The 21,640-nt window shown below is 36.6% G+C and overlaps 1 protein-coding gene across 1 annotated transcript; it reads right to left on the minus strand.

The window, feature by feature from the left end:
- Positions 1-17: 17 nt before the first annotated feature.
- Positions 18-16,472, minus strand: LOC306842641 (guanine nucleotide-binding protein subunit beta-5b-like; the record flags this gene model as incomplete). The annotated part of the gene is made up of 13 exons (XM_079373599.1): positions 16,419-16,472; positions 15,166-15,315; positions 13,701-13,812; positions 12,384-12,520; positions 11,851-11,892; positions 11,229-11,305; positions 10,864-10,996; positions 9,267-9,410; positions 8,750-8,841; positions 3,987-4,035; positions 3,235-3,331; positions 365-531; positions 18-29 (listed from the first exon to the last, which is right to left on the minus strand). Exons 2-13 carry the CDS (start codon positions 15,289-15,291, stop codon positions 18-20), a joined length of 1,188 nt encoding a protein of 395 aa, XP_079229725.1. The 5' UTR covers positions 15,292-15,315; positions 16,419-16,472.
- Between the last annotated feature and the right edge of the window lie 5,168 nt (positions 16,473-21,640).

The raw sequence follows: 21,640 nt of genomic DNA on the forward strand, positions 1-21,640 counted from the left end.
TGGTGCAGAAGATCACTTCAAGCCCAGATCTGCAACAAAGAAATTAGATAAAATTAGGAGATACAATAATTCAGTACAAACCAAGATGATCACCACACAGCTATTTCACAAAAGAGGAACAAAGATGTTTCTATACTTTACACCTTCTGAAGGTTAGACCGAAAAAAGCACGGGGAAACTGTAACCTTTGTTGCGTAATTCCCCTACTGCTCTCAAGGGAAATACATTACAAGATGGTGTAAAACACCTATGCGGCTACCAGTCCCTACCATCTATAGTCCCCGATGCCAGTAAAGAGCAAAACCACGCTATACAGAAAATTACGCAAGTCACTTTCCCCAGAGGACCTGAAGCAGACACTCACCCGCAAAGTGTTGTCCCATGATCCTGAGCAGAACGCGGTCCCATCAGGGGATACTCTGACGGTACTGACCCGATTTTCATGGCCAAAGAGAATTGCCACTCTGGTACCTTTCAGGACATCCCAGACATTAATGGTGTGGTCATTATATCCTGCAAACAGCAATCGGCCTGTGGAAAAAACAGTATAGGAAACAAGGAAAAAATGTTGTTGTTTAGTATATTAAGTCAAGTCAGATTTACTTTATACAATACAGATTGTCAAAGCAGCTTCACGTGAATGAACAGGAATATAACAGAAATGTTGCAACATTCAATCCAATTTCAGCTCTAAGGCAGCTCTACAGAAGATAATACTGTCTCAATTAGTTTAATGCTGATTCAGTTCAACTCAATAGCAATGCTGCAAAATCGATCAGTTATGAAGCAAACTCAATTCAATTATAAAGCAGCTCTGTAGTCAGTAGAGCTGATCAAGTCAGATCAATGTTCATTTAGTTTATTTCAATAACAGTGCAAAGTTCATCAATTATCAAATGAATTAAAGCCAGCAGGGTTTTATTAGAGCAGATATCCATCAGTATTAACCATGTGTCCTGTGTACTAAAATAAGGACTTAAGCATACTGTATAGTCAGTGCACTTATAAAAAGCCCTAGTAAAAACCTAGAGCCGTGTATGGGAGTCAATGTATCACACGCAACATGATGACCGAAGCGCAGTTCAAGAAATAATTTACCAAACAATTTAATTAATTTAGTCATCATTTGCTCACCCTCCTGCCATTTCAAACCATTGTGACGTTATTCCATTAAAACATAAATAGAAATCTAGCTCTTTGGAATAAAATGAAAATAAACTGGATTTCAAGCTTCAAAAAGCACATAAACAAATCAGTTAGGCTTCATACATTACATAAGTCTGTGTGAGAATTAGATCAAAATTACATTTGTAAATAAAAACAAATCACAGTCCTCAAATGTCATTCTTATACATTCAGATATGATGCACAAAACATGTCACATCAAGTTTGACATTAATGATGATACAGTCATAAAAGATGGATGTTTGATATCAAATCTGGCATTACAGGGATGGTTTACCATGCACAACTTCTTGTATGACTTTCTTTTTTCTGTAGAACACAGATATTTTAAAGAATGTTTCAACTGTTTTTGCCTATACAATGAAAAGTCAGTGGGGTCCAAAACAACAGGAGACCCCATAAACTGTCATTGAATTTTCCTATTCTTTTGTGTTCCACAGAAAGCAACAAAGTAATACAGGCTTGGAACGACATGAGGTTGAGTAAATTATGACAACATTTCGATTTTTGGGCAACTATCCTTGTAATGCGTCAATCACTCAGTTGAGACTTGAGAGCTGATGTAAATTGATGTTGAGAAGCTGATGTAAATATTTTCAGTGAATAATGATTACATTTGGTAACACTTTATTTTGATGGTCCCTTTATACACTCTGTTGACCATAAGTAACTTTGCAAGTACACATCAGCTTATTCTAGTAACCCTAAGAGGCTAACACCCTACTATTACTATAATGCGAGTTAGTTGACATGTAGTTTCAAAGGTACTTACAGTCAACAGAATGTCTAATGGGGACCATGAAAATAAAGAGTAAATAGAGCTTGGCAAACTACGTCATGCCGCGTCAGATTCCGCCATGTTTTATGTAACGCTCAGGAGCACACAGTGTAAACACATGCAAATCACCACAGAAAAAAGCCGACCAAAATTTTTTGAAAACCATCTTACATACTCTTAGAATAAAACAGACTAATAAGTAAATCTCTTTAAATAAAAAAAATGGCTCTGTGGTTTGTCTGAGAGGCTGCATATATTCATCATTCAGTCTCCTTCACTACAGTGGTGCTGATATAGGCTAACGGCTAAAACACTTTGATTAGAGCAGCAAAACCATGCCTATTTTTTAAAGGGGATAATAAATAGCTAGATCTTAAACAGTGGATCGTTTAGCATTGTTATATATCACAATATTGCCCAGTAAATCTGCTCATTGTAAAGAATTAAGCCATTATAGAGGTAACAGAATTTACTGTAAGCTGCTTTGAATTGATGTTTATTAGAGATGCCTAACAATGATAAACGATCAAATAAATGAATGAATGAAACTTAATCCTTACAAACAAGTGGCCTGGGATCAAAGAGCTGCCACAGATAATATTTCCATATATGATTTTCTTTTATTTGTAGTGTGAGGGCGAACAGTTTAATGCAAATCACTGTATATTAAATCTACAGAGATCAATTATTAAGCCATATCTTATTTGAGTTGTTACCGAGTTTCAGTTTAACTTTCATCCGAGTTCGTAGTGAATGTAGAAATACCTCTGCTTTTTCAGCTTTCTAAGGCTGAAAAAAGCACGTTTTTCACACCGGCTGTGCAAAGGGCTATGGCAAATGATGTAAAGTGAGCCTTAACCACTCCAAGGCGATCTTAAGTAGAATAATAGAAACATTAAATAATATCAACATCTATATTCACTATATTATCCAGTCTCCGCGGTAGCTCCCGTTACCTAAATTCCCAGAATGCCGCTGTGATGACACATTCCCAGACTCTATAAAGGTTTGAAATATAGCAGACATTTGGAGTGAATTTATGATACTTTTGTGGCTGGTGCTTTTATGGTACAGTCCTCATTCAGTTTCAAAGTATGAAAAAGAAGACCTGGGACATTCACCTTTTGTGTTCATTGAAAAAACAAGGAAAATTGCAATGGCATGAGGGTGAATTATTGATTTTTGAACATTTATTACATTTATTCATATACATATTCATTTTTATTTTTAGGTGAACACACTGCTTTAAGGGCCTGTGTCCGCCTTCTTACCACTGAGGGAAAAGTCCACACTAGAGGCTCCAAATATGATACTCTCTTTGGAGTAGATGGCAACCTCACGGTCAGCTCGCAGGTCATACAGACGACACTGAAACAACACGAAAGTTCACCGTGAGATCAGTGTGAACTTACAGAGTCTGACTCATTGAGTCTCAGTGATCATTGGCTGACTAACAGATGACATGATCTGATTTGAAAACAAGGACATGTTACATGGACCTTGACCTGGGGGCTGTTACATAGAACAAGTTTACCAAACAAGCCAAGCTCATTTCAGTTAGTCTGACTTATTTCGAATCAAATCAACTGACAATAAGTCAGACTAACTGAAATAAACCTGGCTTATTTGGTAAACCTGTTTTATGAAACAGGCCCCTGGAATATAACAACAGCAGACTTACTAAATCCTAAACACACAAACATCTATTCTAATGCAATACCGCACATAATCAGTCAACTAAGTATCTCTAAACCTAATTTGATCAACATTATTAAAACATCATCAAGTCATCAAAAGATCATTTTGTATGATTAACTAAACCAAATATCAAGCCATTCATCTCAGTCTGGCTCAAGAGGGTGTGTGTGTGGACAGTGAACACTGGATCAGTGGAAACAGGGTAACAGGATTTACACAATTGATTGTGAATCTTTCTGTCGGTCCTTTGAAATCTTTGAGAAGCTTATTGATAGTTTTGAAGTAATATGAGGTAACTGGTGTGTTGTAATGTAGAAAAACTTACCGTAGAATCATCAGATCCAGTTGCAAAAGCATCTCCGCTAGGGTAATACCTGCATTCATATAAAAGGTTAACATTTCTATAGACAATTAAAGGGATAGTTCACCTAAAAATAAAAATTCTGTCATTAATTACTCACCCTCATGTCATTCCAAACCTGTAAGACCTTTACCTTTCTGGGCCTTGAATGTTTCCGTTGGGTCGCTGACTATGCAGGGTCAGAAAGCGCTCCGATTTCATTAATAACATCTTAATTTGTGTTCCAAAGATGAGTTAGGTCTTACGGGTTTGGAACATTTTTTTCATTTTTGGGTGAACTATCCCTTTAAAACACACAGACAAAACTAATGGTCACACTAAAGATTCCCAATTCTAACGCTTTCCTAAACGTTTTTGGTTTGTGAGGTTGGTCACATGAGCTTTTATCATTTTATCACTGAAGTATATGCTGTGTATACATGGCCCAAATTATGTAGCACCCTATTCCAATAAACAGTTTTACCTATTTCAGCTTTGAACATTGGTAAAATGTACATCAAATCAAGCATACAGGCATACACTCTCTCGATATAAGCAATTTAGGTATAATTGGGACATTTCTTGTTTTAGCATGACACTGATTGCACCCCTAAAAGATAGGCCCATTTAGAAATACTTCACTGAATCTGATGTGGAAGAACAGGTTTGCATAAAACCCAGACATGAATCCAAATGAACACCTTTGGTGTGAGTTGAAATGGCAACTGCAAGTCAAAACTCATCTTCCAACATCAGTGCCTGACCTTGCTGATGCACTGTGTGGAAGTGAATCCCCACAGGCATGATGCAACGTCTAGTGGAAATTATTCACAGATGAGTGGAAGCTGTTATAGCAGCAGAGGCCAACTAGTGCCTATGGCTTTGAATTTAAACATTCAGTGCACGTATGGTTACATTTCTTGGATGACCACACACAATATCTAAAGACACTAGTAGAGTAATGCACCAAACACCGAACACAATACAAATCTGAATAGTTAAATAATAACTTTTCCTCACAGTCTTACACTAATAATAGCACATGTGTGTTTGTCACTTATATGCAGTATTCCAACAGTCTTTGCACTCACATTATTATTATTATTGTTGTTATTGAAAAAAATGTTTTTTGCTGTTGTTTTTTGTTCAATGAACAGCATTTATTTGAAAAATAAATCTTTTGTAACATTTTCTTTACTGTCACTTTTGGCCAATTTCACTTCTGAATTAAGGTATTAACTACTTCTTCTTTTTAAAATTTGACTTCCCACAAATATTTGAATAATAATAATATATGATGTTTTCCACACAAATATTAGGCAGCACAATCCTTTTCACCAATGATAATAATCAGAAATTCTTTAACACTAAATGAAACACTAAGACCAATAGCACTTTTCGATTGCTCCTGCCTGATCTATTGCTTCAGTCTGTTCCTGTCTGTTGTGCTGCTGAGAGGTTTGCGTTTGTAGCTCCGCTTTTTTATTGAATCTTTACCTTATTTTCACTCTCTGTTGTTTCACTGTTAAGTGATAATATATAACTTAATTCCCACCATCCTTCTGGCATTATCTATCAAACTAATCTAACTAATTTGATTGTTCGCTTTTAAAACGGATTTAAAAAGGATGTTTGTACTGGCTACTGTATACAGGCCACCAGGGCACCACACAGACTTTATTAAAGAATTTGCTGACTTTCAATCTGAGTTTGTACTGGCTGCAGATAAAGTCTTAATTGTTGGCGATTTTAATATCCATGTCGATAAGTCGTGGCCTAATGGTTAGAGAGTCGGCCTTGTAATCCAAAGGTTGCGGGTTCGAGTCCCCGGCCGGCAGGAATTGTAGGTGGGGGGAGTGAATGTCCAGCGCTCTCTCCACCCTCAATACCACGACTGAGGTGCCCTTGAGCAAGGCACCGAACCCCCAACTGCTCCCCGGGCGCCGCAGCATAAATGGCTGCCCACTGCTCCGGGTGTGTGTTCACGGTGTGTGTGTGTTCACTGCTGTGTGTGTGCACGTTGGATGGGTTAAATGCAGAGCACGAATTCCGAGTATGGGTCACCATACTTGGCTGAATGTCACTTCACTTCACTTCATAATGAAAAAGATGCATTAGGATCAGCATTCATAGACATTCTGGACTCTATTGGGATTTCTGACTCTCTTTTCTAGCACTTTAGATACAGTTGCTCCTTTACACTTAAGGAAGATCAAAGAAAACAGTCTGACTCTGTGGTATAATGAGCACACTCGCACCCTAAAGAGAGCAGCCTGGAAAATGGAGCGCAGCTGGAGGAAAATAAAACCAGAGGCATTTCGTATAGCTTGGCGGGAAAGTACCCTATCCTACAGAAAAGCATTAAAAACTGCTAGATCTGATTACTTTTTGTCTCTTCTAGAAGAAAACAAACATAACCCCCGGTATTTATTCAATACGGTCACTAAATTAACGAAAAATAAAGCATCAACAGATGTTGGCATTTCCCAAGAGCACAGCAGTAATGATTTTATTAACTACTTTACTTCCAAGATCGATACTATCAGAAATAAAATTGTAACCATGCAGCCGTCAGCTACAGTATTGCATCAGATGCACTATAGATCCCCTGAGGAACAATTCCACTCATTCTCTACTATAGGAGAGGAAGAATTGTATAAACTTGTTAAATCATCTAAACCAACAACATGTATGTTAGACCCTATTCCATCTAAACTACTAAAAGAGCTGCTTCTAGAAGTCATAGATCCTCTTTGGCTATTATTAATTCATCATTGTCATTAGGATATGTCTCCAAAACCTTCAAATTGGCTGTTATTAAGCCTCTCATTAAAAAACCACAACTTGACCCCAAAGATCTAGTTAATTACAGACCGATTTCAAATCTCCCTTTTCTGTCAAAGATACTAGAAAAGGTAGTATCCTCATAATTATATTCCTTCATAGAGAAAAATAGTATTTGTGAGGCATTCCAGTCAGGATTTGGACCGTATCATAGTACTGAGACTGGTCTCATTAGAGTTACAAATGACCTGCTTCTATCATCTGATCGTGGTTGTATCTCTTTATTAGTTCTACTGGATCTTAGCGCTGCGTTCGACACTATCGACCACAACATTTTTTTAAATAGACTAGACTTGTTGGCATTAGTGGAAGTGCCTTAGCATGGTTCAAATCGTACTTATCTGACCGCCATCAGTTCGTAGCAGTGAATGAAGAGGTATCATATCGATCACAAGTGCAGTACGGAGTACCTCAAGGCTCAGTACTAGGGCCGTTACTTTTCACGCTTTACATGTTACCATTGGGAGATATTATCAGGAGACATGTTGTTAATAATATCCTGGCCAGAGGAGAACTGACCCCCCGACTGAGCCTGGTTTCTCCCAAGGTTGTTTTTTTTCTCCATTCTGTCACCGATGGAGTTTTGGTTCCTTGCCGCTGTTGCCTCTGGCTTGCTCAGTTGGGGACACTTAATTTCTAGCGATTATCGTCAATTTGATTTCACAGATACTATTTAAACTAAACTGAGCTAGACAATGACATCTCTGAATTCAATAATGAAATGCCTTTAACTGAAAATTGAGTGTTTAATCATTATTATACATTACTGACACTCTGTCCTCCGGTTTGATACTGTTAAGTGCTTTGACACAATCTGTGCTATATAAATAAAGGTGACTTGACTTGACTAAATCAGCATTTTAGAATGATTTCTGAAGGATCATGTGGCACAGAAGATTAAAGAAATGGCTGCTGAAAATTCAACTTTGCCATCACAGGAATAAATTACTTTTTGCAAAATATTAATAAAAAATCCATAACATTTTTTAAAACATCCTCCCCCTAGTTTCCATTGTTTTCAGTTAGCCTGTTCCCCTGTGACCTAGTTTTCGTTAGTCTCCTAACTGTGTTTCTGTTCACGTGTTTGATTAATTAACTCATTTGCTCCCCTACTTAAACCCCTCAGTTCTCCCTTAGCCTTTGTCCGTTCTACTTTAGTTGTGCGTTTCATTTCTCTTCTGCTTGGATTTATTATTAAATAAAGATTACTGGAATCTCTCCTTTGACTTTGTCTGCCTTCACATGACACGACCGATAAAATTTCACAATATCATTGTATTTTTATCAAATAAATGTAGCATTGGTGAGCATAACAGACTTTTTCAAAAACAAAAAAAATAACTTTTAATCGTAAAATCTGTGTGTATATATATATATATATATATATGTACATGTAAATATTTCTTCAATATATACATGAATGTATACAAATACATATAAATATACACAGTACACATACATAAATTATGTAAACACAAACTTTTATTTTGGATGCAATTAATTGTGATTAATCAATTTAACAGCCCTATTCTAAACTTTTGACCAGTAGTGTATATATACAGTATATAATCTATATATTAATATGTATATAAATGCTATATAACTACTACTCTACTATATATAATAGTTCAACATCACACCAATGGCTGCTTTTGTTGTCCTTCAGTGTCAAATAAGCAATTATGATAAAAGTCGCCTGTTTACACTGAAGTCAGACTGTGAATGAAGTCTGATATTTCTCTGATTTATTTCCACATAATAAAGCGGCCAAGATCAGATTTGAAAATATCAGATTCAATGCGATTTTTTTGTTGTTCACAATGTTATGCAGTGAGGGAAAAGAACAGTGATGTGAACATAGCTTAAGAGCATTATCAGAAAGTGCCAGGCGGTGAGTCACTCACTTCACACTGTTGATGTCAGACTCATGCGTTTCAAAAGACTGAACATTCTGTCCCGAGCGCATGTCCCACACATTAGCCTTCTTATCACAGCCCTGAAACACACACACAGCACTTTAGAGACCAGGAGAACAACACTCACACACAACAGGGTGAATCTCAGGAGAATGATGTCCTAAAAATAGCTGCACATTACCCAAACTGACATGAACAACATCATAACATGTAAAATCAATCCACATGTCTTATAATGTTAATGATGGCCAGTTAGAAATTATCATTAATATCCAGTGCTTTCTTTCATCTTTATAAACTGAAATGAGTATTTCATATGAAATGAGTATTTACCTACATTTCACTGCTGGTTATACTCTGTATAATTGTGACAAATAAAAAATCTTGAATCTTGAATCTCACTGATTCCTCTGTAATGATAGTACTCTCACATGTGTTATATGAGTGGGGGTTGGGATGTGTGTGTAAAACAGTATATGCGTTGATGGTGTTTTGAGGATCTGACCCCTGATACAAAGGTGTTTCCTGTTTCAGAGGGTGCGAGGTTCAATGAAAGAACATCAGCTGAGTGACCATGGAAACTTTGCAGCAGCTGCCCGCTCTCAACATCCCATAATGCACATGTCCCATCACCACTTGATGTCAGAATCTGCAACACACACACACACACACACTTCTGTGTCTAACTTGAATAAATGGATAAGCAAGTATAGATCACTTTAACCTTCCTGACATTTTGTAATCACCTGAAAAAAAGTATAAAAGTATAAAACACCTGTATTACCCTCTAGTGGAAGTATTGATTATTACCATTATGTCAGGACCACAAAGACATGCAACAATACAATATTTGTTGTTTCCTCAACTGTCCTAAAGAACCTAGATTAAATAACAACTAGCATCAGGTTGAGTAGATGACACAATGTTGAATTGTGTGTGAACTATCCCTTTACATCAGTTTGGGGGAGTAAACCCTACAAAAATCATAATGACTGGAAGCCGCAGAATTTTCACTTTCTACTCTTCTATAAATAGATGTACTATTGATACTGAATCCCCTGTCTGGACGAAAACAAAATATTTCACTTCGTCTTTTTACTATCTTTGTTGTCACTGACAGGAAAATAATCACGAAAGAGGAACAATCCGTGATGTGAGACGATGCAGAGAGAGAAAACCCCAGCCATTTTTTCAAAACACGACAAACACAAACCCAACAGAAAGCTGTAGTGATTATTTTTAGAATTAATTATTCCAAATGACTGTTACACTCACTGAACAGACCAAATCACAGAACCCATGCTGAAAACACAATAAAAAAAGCTTTTCTTACTGATCCATGTCAAGGTTATTTTTAAAAGCAGAAATCGCATCAGGGGAACTTCAGGGGAGTGCTATGAGAAATGTGCTTATGTTCTATAAATATCAGCTAAATCATTACAGACCCATCACTGCCACAGAGGCACTGATTAGAGCTGCATTATTAAACCATGAATTCATATAATTTGACCATCTCGGCACATTTTTGGAGTGCACTGCAGCTCCAAAATAAGAAGACACATTTTTGTCCCTTCATTTCACCCCCCCCCCTCATTTTTAGGGCTGTGACTGTAATGTGTTGGTGTGATTTAAAATAAATACATGAATAAATATATACGGTCTATGTAAAATGACATGAATGAAACCTTACACAGGGTCTGATACCAATGCAAAAATAGTGTGTTTAGCACTCAATTTATCACACAACCAAAAAAAAAAAAAATACTTATATAACCAAACATATTTTTGTAAAGGGCTGTTAATTGATTGGGATGTAGAACCTTTACAGGAGCAACAATTACTACCTTATTGTATTATGATGGAACAGAAATGTATTGATAATGAATATGACATTAACACTCATTACAAATAGAAATTAATTTGTGCTATAATGATATTTGTTAAACTCCAATCCTAACTCTCACATAAACCTTTAAGCTTAAAATAGTGAGGAACACATCAAATTTGCTAACAAGTTGGCCTTTAACGTGTTTTAATATATTTGTGAAAGTGTTTTCAAAATGATGACCTTCACAAGCATAGCCAACCCTGTATACACACACCTGCATGTCAGAGTTGGTGAAGCTGCAGGAAGACATATAGTTGGTGTGCATGGCCACAGATTTCTTTTTAGATGCCAAGTTCTCATTTTTATCCAAAGAAAGAGGATAGACGGAGCATTTATTATCCAAACCACTGAATGGAAGACAAAGACAAATGTTAACATGTTGCAGAAATGCACGACAAATAATATATTTTATTTTGACTCATATATGGATTTCATTACTATCTATGACCGGACTATCTAAGACATATTTCTTAAATAATATAACAGCTCATAGTCTCTGAAGTTAAGATCAGCAGTGACCTATGAAATTATGAAACTTACTACTACTAATAACGCTTATGACGCTCTCATGATACTTACCCACAAGCTACAGCACAGCCAGAAGGGGCATAAGCACAAGCCATGACCCAGGTGCAGGGCATAGTGACCGCATGCTCCTATATAACGCACATCATAACAAAAATCATTTACATTTTAATATACATAACATACATGAAAATGAAGAATGGGTCACTGATCAAGATCTGATTTTTTTTTTTTTTGGAAGAACTAAACTAACTGCATTGCAGGTGCAAATATGCCTAATTAATGACTAAAATTAAGTTTGTTCTTTTTCATTTCAACAACCCACATAAACACAAATAGGAAAACGTGTTATTTAAACTGCGTTTCTCCATACGTTATTAAACCCATGCATTAAAAACATGCAACGAGAATGCAGTTTATTAAAACAACACTAAAATGACTATGTACACATATGTCTGAGTATTGCAATGGTCCTGTATACACAAGAAAAAGATTCTGCATGTCTGATGTGTTAATGTGTGTGTTTATATTGCTGCCAGATTAGTTTGGCACTAATACCCTGGGTTTCCATTAGAGTGCATTACAACTATAAAACATGCAGATTATTATTTGGAACAGCTCTAGCACTGCAAAACATCACCCTAGAATACTGTGTCACACAGATAGAAAGATTTACCTTATTGGTGGTATATGCATCCCACACAATGACTTTTCCATCCTATAGGAGAGATTCAACATTTCAGTAAATTCTTTTTTTTATTTTTTTTTTAATCTAAAACGATTTACAAAAGATGAGGAATAAAGCAATTTGTCAGAGGGCCAACAATATTCGTAATACTCGATGACAGGTTTATTAGACAACTAGATTAAGAAGCAAGCTAGAGAAGAGAAGAAATATAGAGAAGGGGGAGGGGGGAGTGTGAATGTGTGTGTTAGTGCATTGGTTTAGGAATGTGTTTAAGTGCTTGTGGAATCGGTGTGTTTTCAACTGCTTTTTGAAGATGTGATTGTCTCCCTAGTTCAGGTGGAGATTGGCAGCTCATTCCACCAGAGTGGAACAGAGAGGGTGAAGGTTTTGGAGAGTGACTTTTTGCCATGTTGTGAAGGAACACAAAGGCATCATTCATTAAGTATAATAAACATTGTGAATAACTGATATACTGCTGCTTCTAACCATTGGTTAGGTACGGTGATGATACGTCCTGTTACCTGAGAGGAGCTGACAATTCTTCTCTTGTCCCGGCACCAGTCCATGCACAGCACTTTATTTCCATGTCCTTTTAGGGTTCTCCTAGTCTTCATGACAAATTGACCCAGAGCCTCTATCTTCTCTGCCACTTGATGCACTGAAGTCAGAAAAACAAATCTCCATTAACCACATGACCCCCTGAAGCAGCACATTTCCTAAAACTCATCTTAGCTTAGGCAAGATGCAATACTTGTATTACTGTAAACAAACAATATCATCCTCTATTTCAATAGCAAAATTGTACTTTGATGGCACCCAGCATGCATTGCAGCATGAATAAATTACACTGTTGCATTATTTAGTTTTTTATTTTTAATCTAAATATAGTATTATCACCATTGTTGCATTTTGTATGGTGAGTATTGTTGTCTTGGTGAACAGATGACATTCAAAAGCGTGTTATAATATATTCTCACATCCTTTATAAATAAAATTCGTATTTCTTCGAAATAAGAAAAACACATACTTTGAATTTGCTCATTTGAAATCATCATCACTATGATTATTTGTTTTCTACTTAGTTGGGAACTTAAATATAAATAAATATATAATATATAAGTAAATATATATACTACCACTATAATCAATTTAGAGATAAACATTTTCACATTTTGCAGTTTTGTTGCATCAAGGAGTTTTAAACAAAATGTTTATAATAGTTTACAACTGAAACATAATCAGGTCTTTAATAAAAGATTTGCCAGCATCATGCTATCTCAAAAGGCTGTTATGAACATAACATACACAACACAGACAGTCAACTCCAAACATGACAAAACAACCATAACACCACTAGTAAAAAAAAAAAAAAACACACATGTTGGGTGCCAGCATAGTAGCCTACTGCAGAAAACTATTACAGTTAATGTGTATAAATACAATTTTTTTTAATGCATACTTTGTATGGAATCCTATAAATTTTTTTCATGACTTCTGCCACAAACTTCTAAAAGACAGGGCAACAGTTCCGAAAATGCATGCCCTTTTTAAAACAGTTCTGAATATCTCAAATGTTAAATTTATAGCATACAGGTCTGAATCACAGTTACCAAAAATGCAAAGGTTATATTTAATTTTCTACGTAAAGATTTATATCCCGGTCCTCGTCTACATGATTTTATGGATACTAGATCATATGGACATACATTAATGTCTTAACATTTAGCTGGTGTTATATTGCTGTATTTCAAATCGAGCTGCCTAAATACGCGGCAAGTATGCAGTCTATCTAGGCAGCTCGCTGGGTTTGACACACAGCCGCTGAGTGTTTTACTCACGCTCGACGTCGTGTAGTTTAGCTCTCTCCTCTTCTAGTTTGACTTTCAAAGTCTCAGACTCCGCTTTCAGCGTGTGGATGGTTTCACCCTTCGCTAGTCCCTGGCAGGCCATCTTTAAGAAAACACAGATGGACGACGGATATGTCAATAAATATGCTCTTTATTATGAGCCGAGACTGATACAGCACAGTCTGCACAGCTGATGATGCTCTGACGTTAGCGCGAGGGTCACGTGACACATCACCACCATCAGCATCACATTTATTTCTGGAGCACACTGACTGAAGCCCAAAATCACATTTAAAATCTATATATTGAATTTTATTGTTATCATTTAAACTGTTAGTTCCAAATTTGATGTAGCGTCTAATTAATTTATTGTTGTGTGTAAATTGATTGGTATTTCATTGGTTACTTTTGTGACTACAAAACAAATACAAGCAAGTGCTAAGTAAGAGTGCTGTTCTCTAAGAGCCTAAATGTGTTTCCAGAAAGCTCACAGATCAAGCACTTTACACACGTGGAGGATGTGGTTTGCAGTATCTGACACCTCTGAGACTAAACTCTGAGCCATTAAATCAACAGAAAAAACGTGTTAGTCGGGGTAACAGTTTTAAAATTTATAAGTGGCAATTTAACAGAATACAATTCTTAAAGATGACATACAAAAGAAACAAATATTTGCTTCGAGATTTACTTTCAAAACAAAAAACAGAAAGTTACTATAAACATTTTTTATTAATTAACATCCATAAATTGCCTATTAACAAATAAAAAAATCCAACATAAAATAAATGGACAGATCAGTATTATCAAATGAAAAGACAGAAAAAAAATCTAATAATTATAATAATAATTTACTTTAAATGGAATAATAATTTAACCTTAAAACTGTCCAGGTGGATAAATCTCACAAATTTGAATGTTCAGATAAAACAAATCAAGACTATTAAGAGCATTTACATTCCATAAATGTGGTGAGAAAAATGAACATCTTCATTCTTGAAACAATGACTTTTAAAACCATCCAAAAAGTTAGCAAAATGCATTTTTATAATTCAAATAGGCCTAAATTGGGGGAAATTATTATGTGTTTCTGTCCCAAATCACTCTTCTTATTTTCATTTCCATTGTTGTTGTTGATTTTGGTATCACGTTTAGTATTTACTGTCTTGTGATGGCAGGATGTGTTTGGTTCTATACTTAAAAATATAATTGCTGTGTTTCATGTACAAATTGTTGAGGTCTGTGTGTGGTATAAGGTGATATTTCATGAGTGTTTTGTTATATGCTCAGAAGTATTCATGTAATACTATCAGTTTGAATACAACTATTTTTATTAGTATTTTTTTTTTTTACTAAATAAGTAATTGATGATGGCTGATTTGATGGACAGAAATCATGTCCCGAGAGATTAAAGCCTTAAAATACACATTGTGTTGCTGAACTGATCCTGATAACATACCAGCTCCACACACAGGGAGCAGTAGTTGACGGGCTCATTCTTCAGATATATATTCATCAGAGGTTTGTTCTGACTGCAGTTATCACACGGGCCAAACGTGATGGCCAAAAACGTCTGGTCGCACATCTTTGCGTCTGGTTGAGGCTGGACCTGAACACATGAGGAGAAAAAAAAATGTATTCACAATAACCAAAATCCACACACTGAAAGAACACACAAATCAAGAATGTAACACTATTTGAAAAAAGACACTTTCTGATATGCAATGACCAAATGTCCTGTTTCAACAGAAAATGCATAAACACCAGGACGAAAACTTGTCAAACCATTTTTAAATGTTTATTTTTGCCATGGTTTGTGCATTTACTATACAGACAAAAAGTAACTGTTAAAATGAGCACAAAATCTAGGTGTCAGTGTTTCATCCAACTAGTAGGAAATGCTGAGTCCATGCAATACCAACTAATAAATAATTAAATACAAATACTCAAAATTCAAAGTACAAATTTAGTTTTGTAAATGGAAATACAGTAATGCTCATCAATTAATCTTTCAATAACAATTGTAACCAATAAACAGATTACTGTCACGAATCCTGGCTTGCCCTTCCACTCATTCACCACCAGAGGTCACCCGTTCACCACATGGACTTTTCACACTACACAGCACACTGGACTCAATTTCCCACAATCCATTGCACTGACGACTTGCACAGCTGTTCACTATTTCGCCCACACCTGATCACCATTTCACAATCACCATCACTCTATTTAAGCCTGGGACTTGCTCTTGCTCACGGCCGAGTATTGTTAGCCAGTCTACCTTACAAAGCGTTTCCCTGTTTTCATAGTCAGTTTTCCTGTGTTTGATTCCTGCCCGTGTTCCTGGATTCTTCTCTCTGCCTTGCCCTGTCTGGATACTGTACGCTGATCGTTGACCCACGCTGCCCTTCGGATTGTTCTGTGTCTTGCCTCTGCCATACCAGTCTGCTGTTATTTGACCCTGCCTGTCTTGACCATGTTTACTAATAAAGCCTTGCGAATGGATCCTCACGTCTCACGTCTCGTCAACCCCGTAACAATTACAGTAATGTTCAATATTTAACTGCATTCAAATACACTCAGTCACTAACTCAATCTGTTTACCTAAACAGAGCAGTAAAAGGACATGCTTTTGTATCATAGTCACCTGTAAACACTCATAACATTTTCCAGATTTACACTATACAGCAAAATCAATTTGTTTTAATTTACCTTTCAAAAGATGTCTGTATCAGGTGTGTGCTTGCAGGCTGCAGTCTTAAGAGTTAGGAGAAAGGGATTGAGCCTGGGAGAGAGGCAAATGATAAGCTCCTTACCGTAGCAGAAATAGTAGCTGGGCAGAGACAGACCTAGTACAGAGACACTCACAAATAGTACTGCTTAAGCTGGTTAATAAAGCTAAGGCCTAGTAGTTCATCAGTGAAACAGCAGCAAAAATACTTATGTGGCTCAAATAGCCATTTAGATCTTAACTTTGGCCTTTATCAAATCGAGTAAGAGAGGAATCAACACTGGATTTAAAGTGACATTCAAGCAAAACAAAAATTCGGAACTGCATTTATGCAAAATGTTTTGAGCCAAATAATGCAGATCCCTCTGCACCTTTCTAACCATTTATACTGGCAAAATGTTACCATGTATGCTTAAAGTTAAACTTCATCCAAAGAAAAACTTTGTCATGTTGATCCAAAGCATTTGTGTTTATAAAGCATATATTTTTTAATTCATTTTTTTTTTAAACGACCAATCGTTTCGCTAGATAAGACCCTTATTCATCGTCTGGTATCGTTTATAGCCCTTTGAAGCTGCACTGAAACTGTCATTTTGACCTTCAACCGTTTGGAGTCCATTGACCTGCGCTATATGGAGAAGATTCCTGGAATGTTTTCATCAAAAACCTTAATTTCTTTTCAACTGAAGAAAGAAATACATAAACATCTTGGAAGACATGGGGGTGAGTAAATTATAAGGAAATTTTAATTTGAAAGTGAACTAATCCTTTAATATTTTTCTTATTTTTAATGAAACATGAGAGGTTTCTATCCCTCCATTGACAGTCCAGGTAACCAAAACTTATCCAAAGAGGCCATAAAAAGGCGTCCATGAATCCATATCAACTGTGTGGTTATATAATAAAATATGGTGTATTGAGAACTGTATTAATCTAAAATTAAGGACAAATCATATACAGTGGTTGTGTAGTGTTTGAACAATTTTTTTCAGGATTTAATTTAATCTATTAAACAAGTGTGAGGTAAAAACCTAGTTAACAAAAATATATTCTAAGAACCTTTACTACATGATAACTGGCAATGAACATGAATGGTTACACTTTATTTTGATAGTCCACTTTAGACATTCTACTAACAATACGTAACTTTGTAACTACATGTCAACTAATTCTCATTAATTTGCAACTACATGTCTACTAACTCTCAGTAGGGTAGGTTTAGGGTTAGTAGAATAAGTTGACATACTTGCAAAGTTTCTCATAGTCAGTATGTTGTATGTTGTGGACCCATCAAAATAAAGTGTTAGCAGATATTAAGCAGACAATCTACTAATAATCTAATGACTGCTAGTTGACTTGTAGTTGCAAAGTTACTTACTGTTAGTAGAATGCCTAAAGTGGTCTATTGAAATAAAGTGTTACCACATGAATAAATGCATAAGGAAATAAAACACAAAATAGAAACAATAGCAAAAGGAGGTCTAAATAGAACCAGTACTACATATAAAGAATCATGATTTTTAGAGTGTAGATAAAGAATAATCCATGGTTGTCTTTGATCCATGAGTGCAGTGTTGGGCAAGCTATTTGGAAAATGTAGTGAGCTAAGCTAACAGTAACTCTTATTTAAATGAAGCTTCACTACACTAAAGCTACAGCCCTGGGAAATGTAACAAGCTAAGCTAAAGCAACATGGCAAAAGTAGTTTACTACATCCAAGCTATTTAAAAAAAAAAAAAAAAATCTATTGAACCAGCATCATACCAAGTCAAAGCTCTCTCAGTGATCAATAACACTGTCAGTCAAGCAGATAGACAGGCATGTTCAGTTTAATTGTTTATTAAACAACTGTTCCAAACCAATTTGTCAACATAATCAGTATCAAATACAGGGCCGGACTGACCTCAAATTGTGACATAGGCAAAATACATTTTAGCTGTGAAACCTCCTATTGGTAGTTGGTATTGTGGCTTTATTGTATACAGATACATTTATATAAATGGTAACACTTCACAATAAGATTAATTAGTTAACATTAGTTAACTAGTGTAGTTAACATGAACTAAGAATGAACAATAAGAGTTAAGAATTAACTCTTAACAATAACATGAAACACACAACACTATCATATTTTTTATTTTACACACATACTTATTACATTTCAAATTTGCAGCCAACATATGTTCATACTGAACTGTCTATTTTGTATATTGTGTTTGTGCTATTTGGCACATTGTCCATTTTTTGTATATTTGTACATTATTATTTTTAATTTTTTACTATCTGTGTCCTGTCCTGTTGCTGTCATTCTGTCGCACTGTGGAGCTACTGTCACTAAAACAAATTCCTCATATGTGCAAACATACCTGGCAATAAAGCTAATTCTGATACTTCTGCAGCATTTATCTTAATGTTAATTTCAACATTTACTAATGCATTATTAAAATCAAAAGTTGTTTGTTAACATTTGTTAATGCACTGTGAACTAATGCTGGGTACACACCACAAGATAATCGGGCTGATTTTGGGCCGATTTCTCCCCTTCCGACAATCCTAGGTAATGTCCCGATTATCTTGGTGGATCTAAAGATTATCTTATCAGATTTTCCTGTGGTTTGAGGTGTGTTAAGAGTGACTGAATCTGCTCGGAAGAACGTCGGAGGCGCCCCGATCGCGAATCGTAAATATTCAACATGTTGAATATTTACAATCGGAAATCCTGATGTTTGGAGGGAACCCCGAGGACTGCAGATTATCATGTGAAACAAAATAATATCCAATCAGAAAGGGAGCTGACAGCAGATGGAAGCATAACAAAAGCAGTCATGGCACAGCACAAAAGGACATGGACACTATCATCGCAATTTCTTCCTGCCATTACAAAGACTTAAAACTATTCTTTGAATAATTTGTAATTATTTATACTTGTTTAAGGAAATGTAACTTTCTTATTGCCTTTCCTTTTTTTATCTTATTTTATTTTATTTATTAATTTTTTGTTTATTGTTGTATTTTATGTAATTTATAGGCCTATGCTATTGCCCTTGTATGTTGTTTGTTCTAAAATTGCAATTTAAAAAAAAAATAGTTTATTCTCGAGTCTCCAGAGATTTTGCTAGATTTCCCGTGTTCACAGTCGGGACTCTGGTTGAAAATCTGTTGGAAAATCACATGGCGGCATACCACACACTTGTTAGAAGAATGGCATCTACGCTAATATTAGTCTGTTTCTTTCTTATTCTGAGGTCACCGTAGCCACCAGTTCCAGACTGTATCCAGATCAGATGGTCACTGCAGCCACCCGGATCCAGTCCGTATCCAGTTCAGATAGTGGATCAGCACCTAGAGATGGCCTCTATAGCCCTGAACTTCTGTGGAGACCAGGACAACTAGCCCCAGAGACTGATCCCTAGTGAAGACCCTATCTCCTATATGGCCATCGGGACAAGACCACAGGAACCAGATGAGTCCTTTTCTTTTGATTGCTGATGCTAATACGAGTTGGAATCCACCTTCAGTTAGTTAATGGGCAAGAAACGTGTTAATAGGAACCTGGGTACCTCGTGGAACTTGGATAGGCGCTTGTCAAGCGATCCATTAGGCCAAAACATGGATGAAACCGAATGTGTAGATACCTCTCTTGTCTCACATGATTATGAAAGGGATTTTAACGATCCTTTGCTCGCAACTACCAGCAAAAGTCCCCCGGGGAAAAAGAAAAAAGACAATAACAACTTATCACTGGCTGAGATTTTCAATGCCATTCAGTACATGAATTCCAAGCAAGATTCGGTTATTCAAAAAATTACTCAGATTGAGAGCTCCATTGAGGTCACAACGGCTGCGGTGAACTCTTTGTCTGACACTGTTAATCGACTCCTGTCAGATGTTGCCTCTCACGGTGAAAAGATCGGTAAGGCCGAATCGTCGATACAGCACATGCAACAGGAAAATGCTTCTCTTAAGATCAGAGTGGAAGAACTAGAGAGGTATAGGCGCAGATGGTGTTTGAAACTACTCGGAGTAAAAGAACGTGAAGACGAAAACATTCGAATGACAGCTATCGGTCATCTTGCCAGGGTGGTTCCGCGGATCAAGGATAAACTGGAGGATGCTGTGGATGTGGTTCACCGTGTAGGCAAACAACGATCGGATGGTTCGCCGCGTCACATCATTATTCGCTTTGTGGCGAGGAGACACCGCGACATCATTTGGATGGAAGCCAAGAGTTCCATTTACCTCAGAGAGAATGGTCTCCACATCAAAGAATTTCTCTCCAAAGCGGACATTGAAAGTCGGAATAAACTTTGGCCACTTGTCCAGGCGGCTCGAAAAGAAGGGAAGAAGGCCGGTTTCAGCGGTCCCTTTGCTGTTATTAACAATAAGAGGATCGCTGCCAATTCAACACAGTATACTTTAAATGACTTTTAGAGTTTTCAGCAGCACTTCAGGTTCTACTTTTTCTGCACACGTCTGCCTAGTTTGAACTGTTGCTGTTATTTTAAGGGCTTTTGACCACATTCCAATGATTATTCAATTCTTCTTATACACCTTTTTCTTCGCTTCTCCATGGAGGGCGCCATAGCGGTGAGTGACTTCCTGTAGGATGCTTCGAACTTCCGTTTAGTAATTGTCATCAGCTAGAGGACGTTGGTGGTAATGGCGAATCGTGGAGGCTCGGGGAAAGTTTGTGCGGTAAAAGGCTGTCACAACAGCTACAGAAAAATGAAAAACTTTCTCGATCAAGAGTGTTATGAACACAAGCAAACAATACGAGCAGAATGTCAGTGTCCAAGGCCATTTAAATTGCACAAGATGCCGTCCGACGACGAGAGTAAAAGACAATGGCTCGCAGCACTTAATTTGAAATGTCCCCCTCGTAACGTCAACGTATGCTCCTTCCACTTTGTGGACAGACAACCAACGACAGAAAATCCTCATCCCGAACTTTGGCTTGGATATGATCGTCCATTAAGAAAGAAGAGAAGACGACGAACGTGTCCGGACGAAGGTGAGACTATTCACTTAACGTACGTTATTTACACGCTAAAGTGCTATTGGGACTTCACAATTAACCTTAATCGAAATGCGTCTTTTCAGTAACGTTATGTCTGGACGACCAAGTTCTCATGATGTGTGCTTAAATGCTGAATAAAATTCTGGTTTCTTAAAGATGTTTAAGTATATTCGATAAGTAGCCTAC

Source organism: Barbus barbus (genome assembly GCF_936440315.1).
Source record: "Barbus barbus genome assembly, chromosome: 23".
NCBI lineage: Eukaryota > Metazoa > Chordata > Actinopteri > Cypriniformes > Cyprinidae > Barbus > Barbus barbus.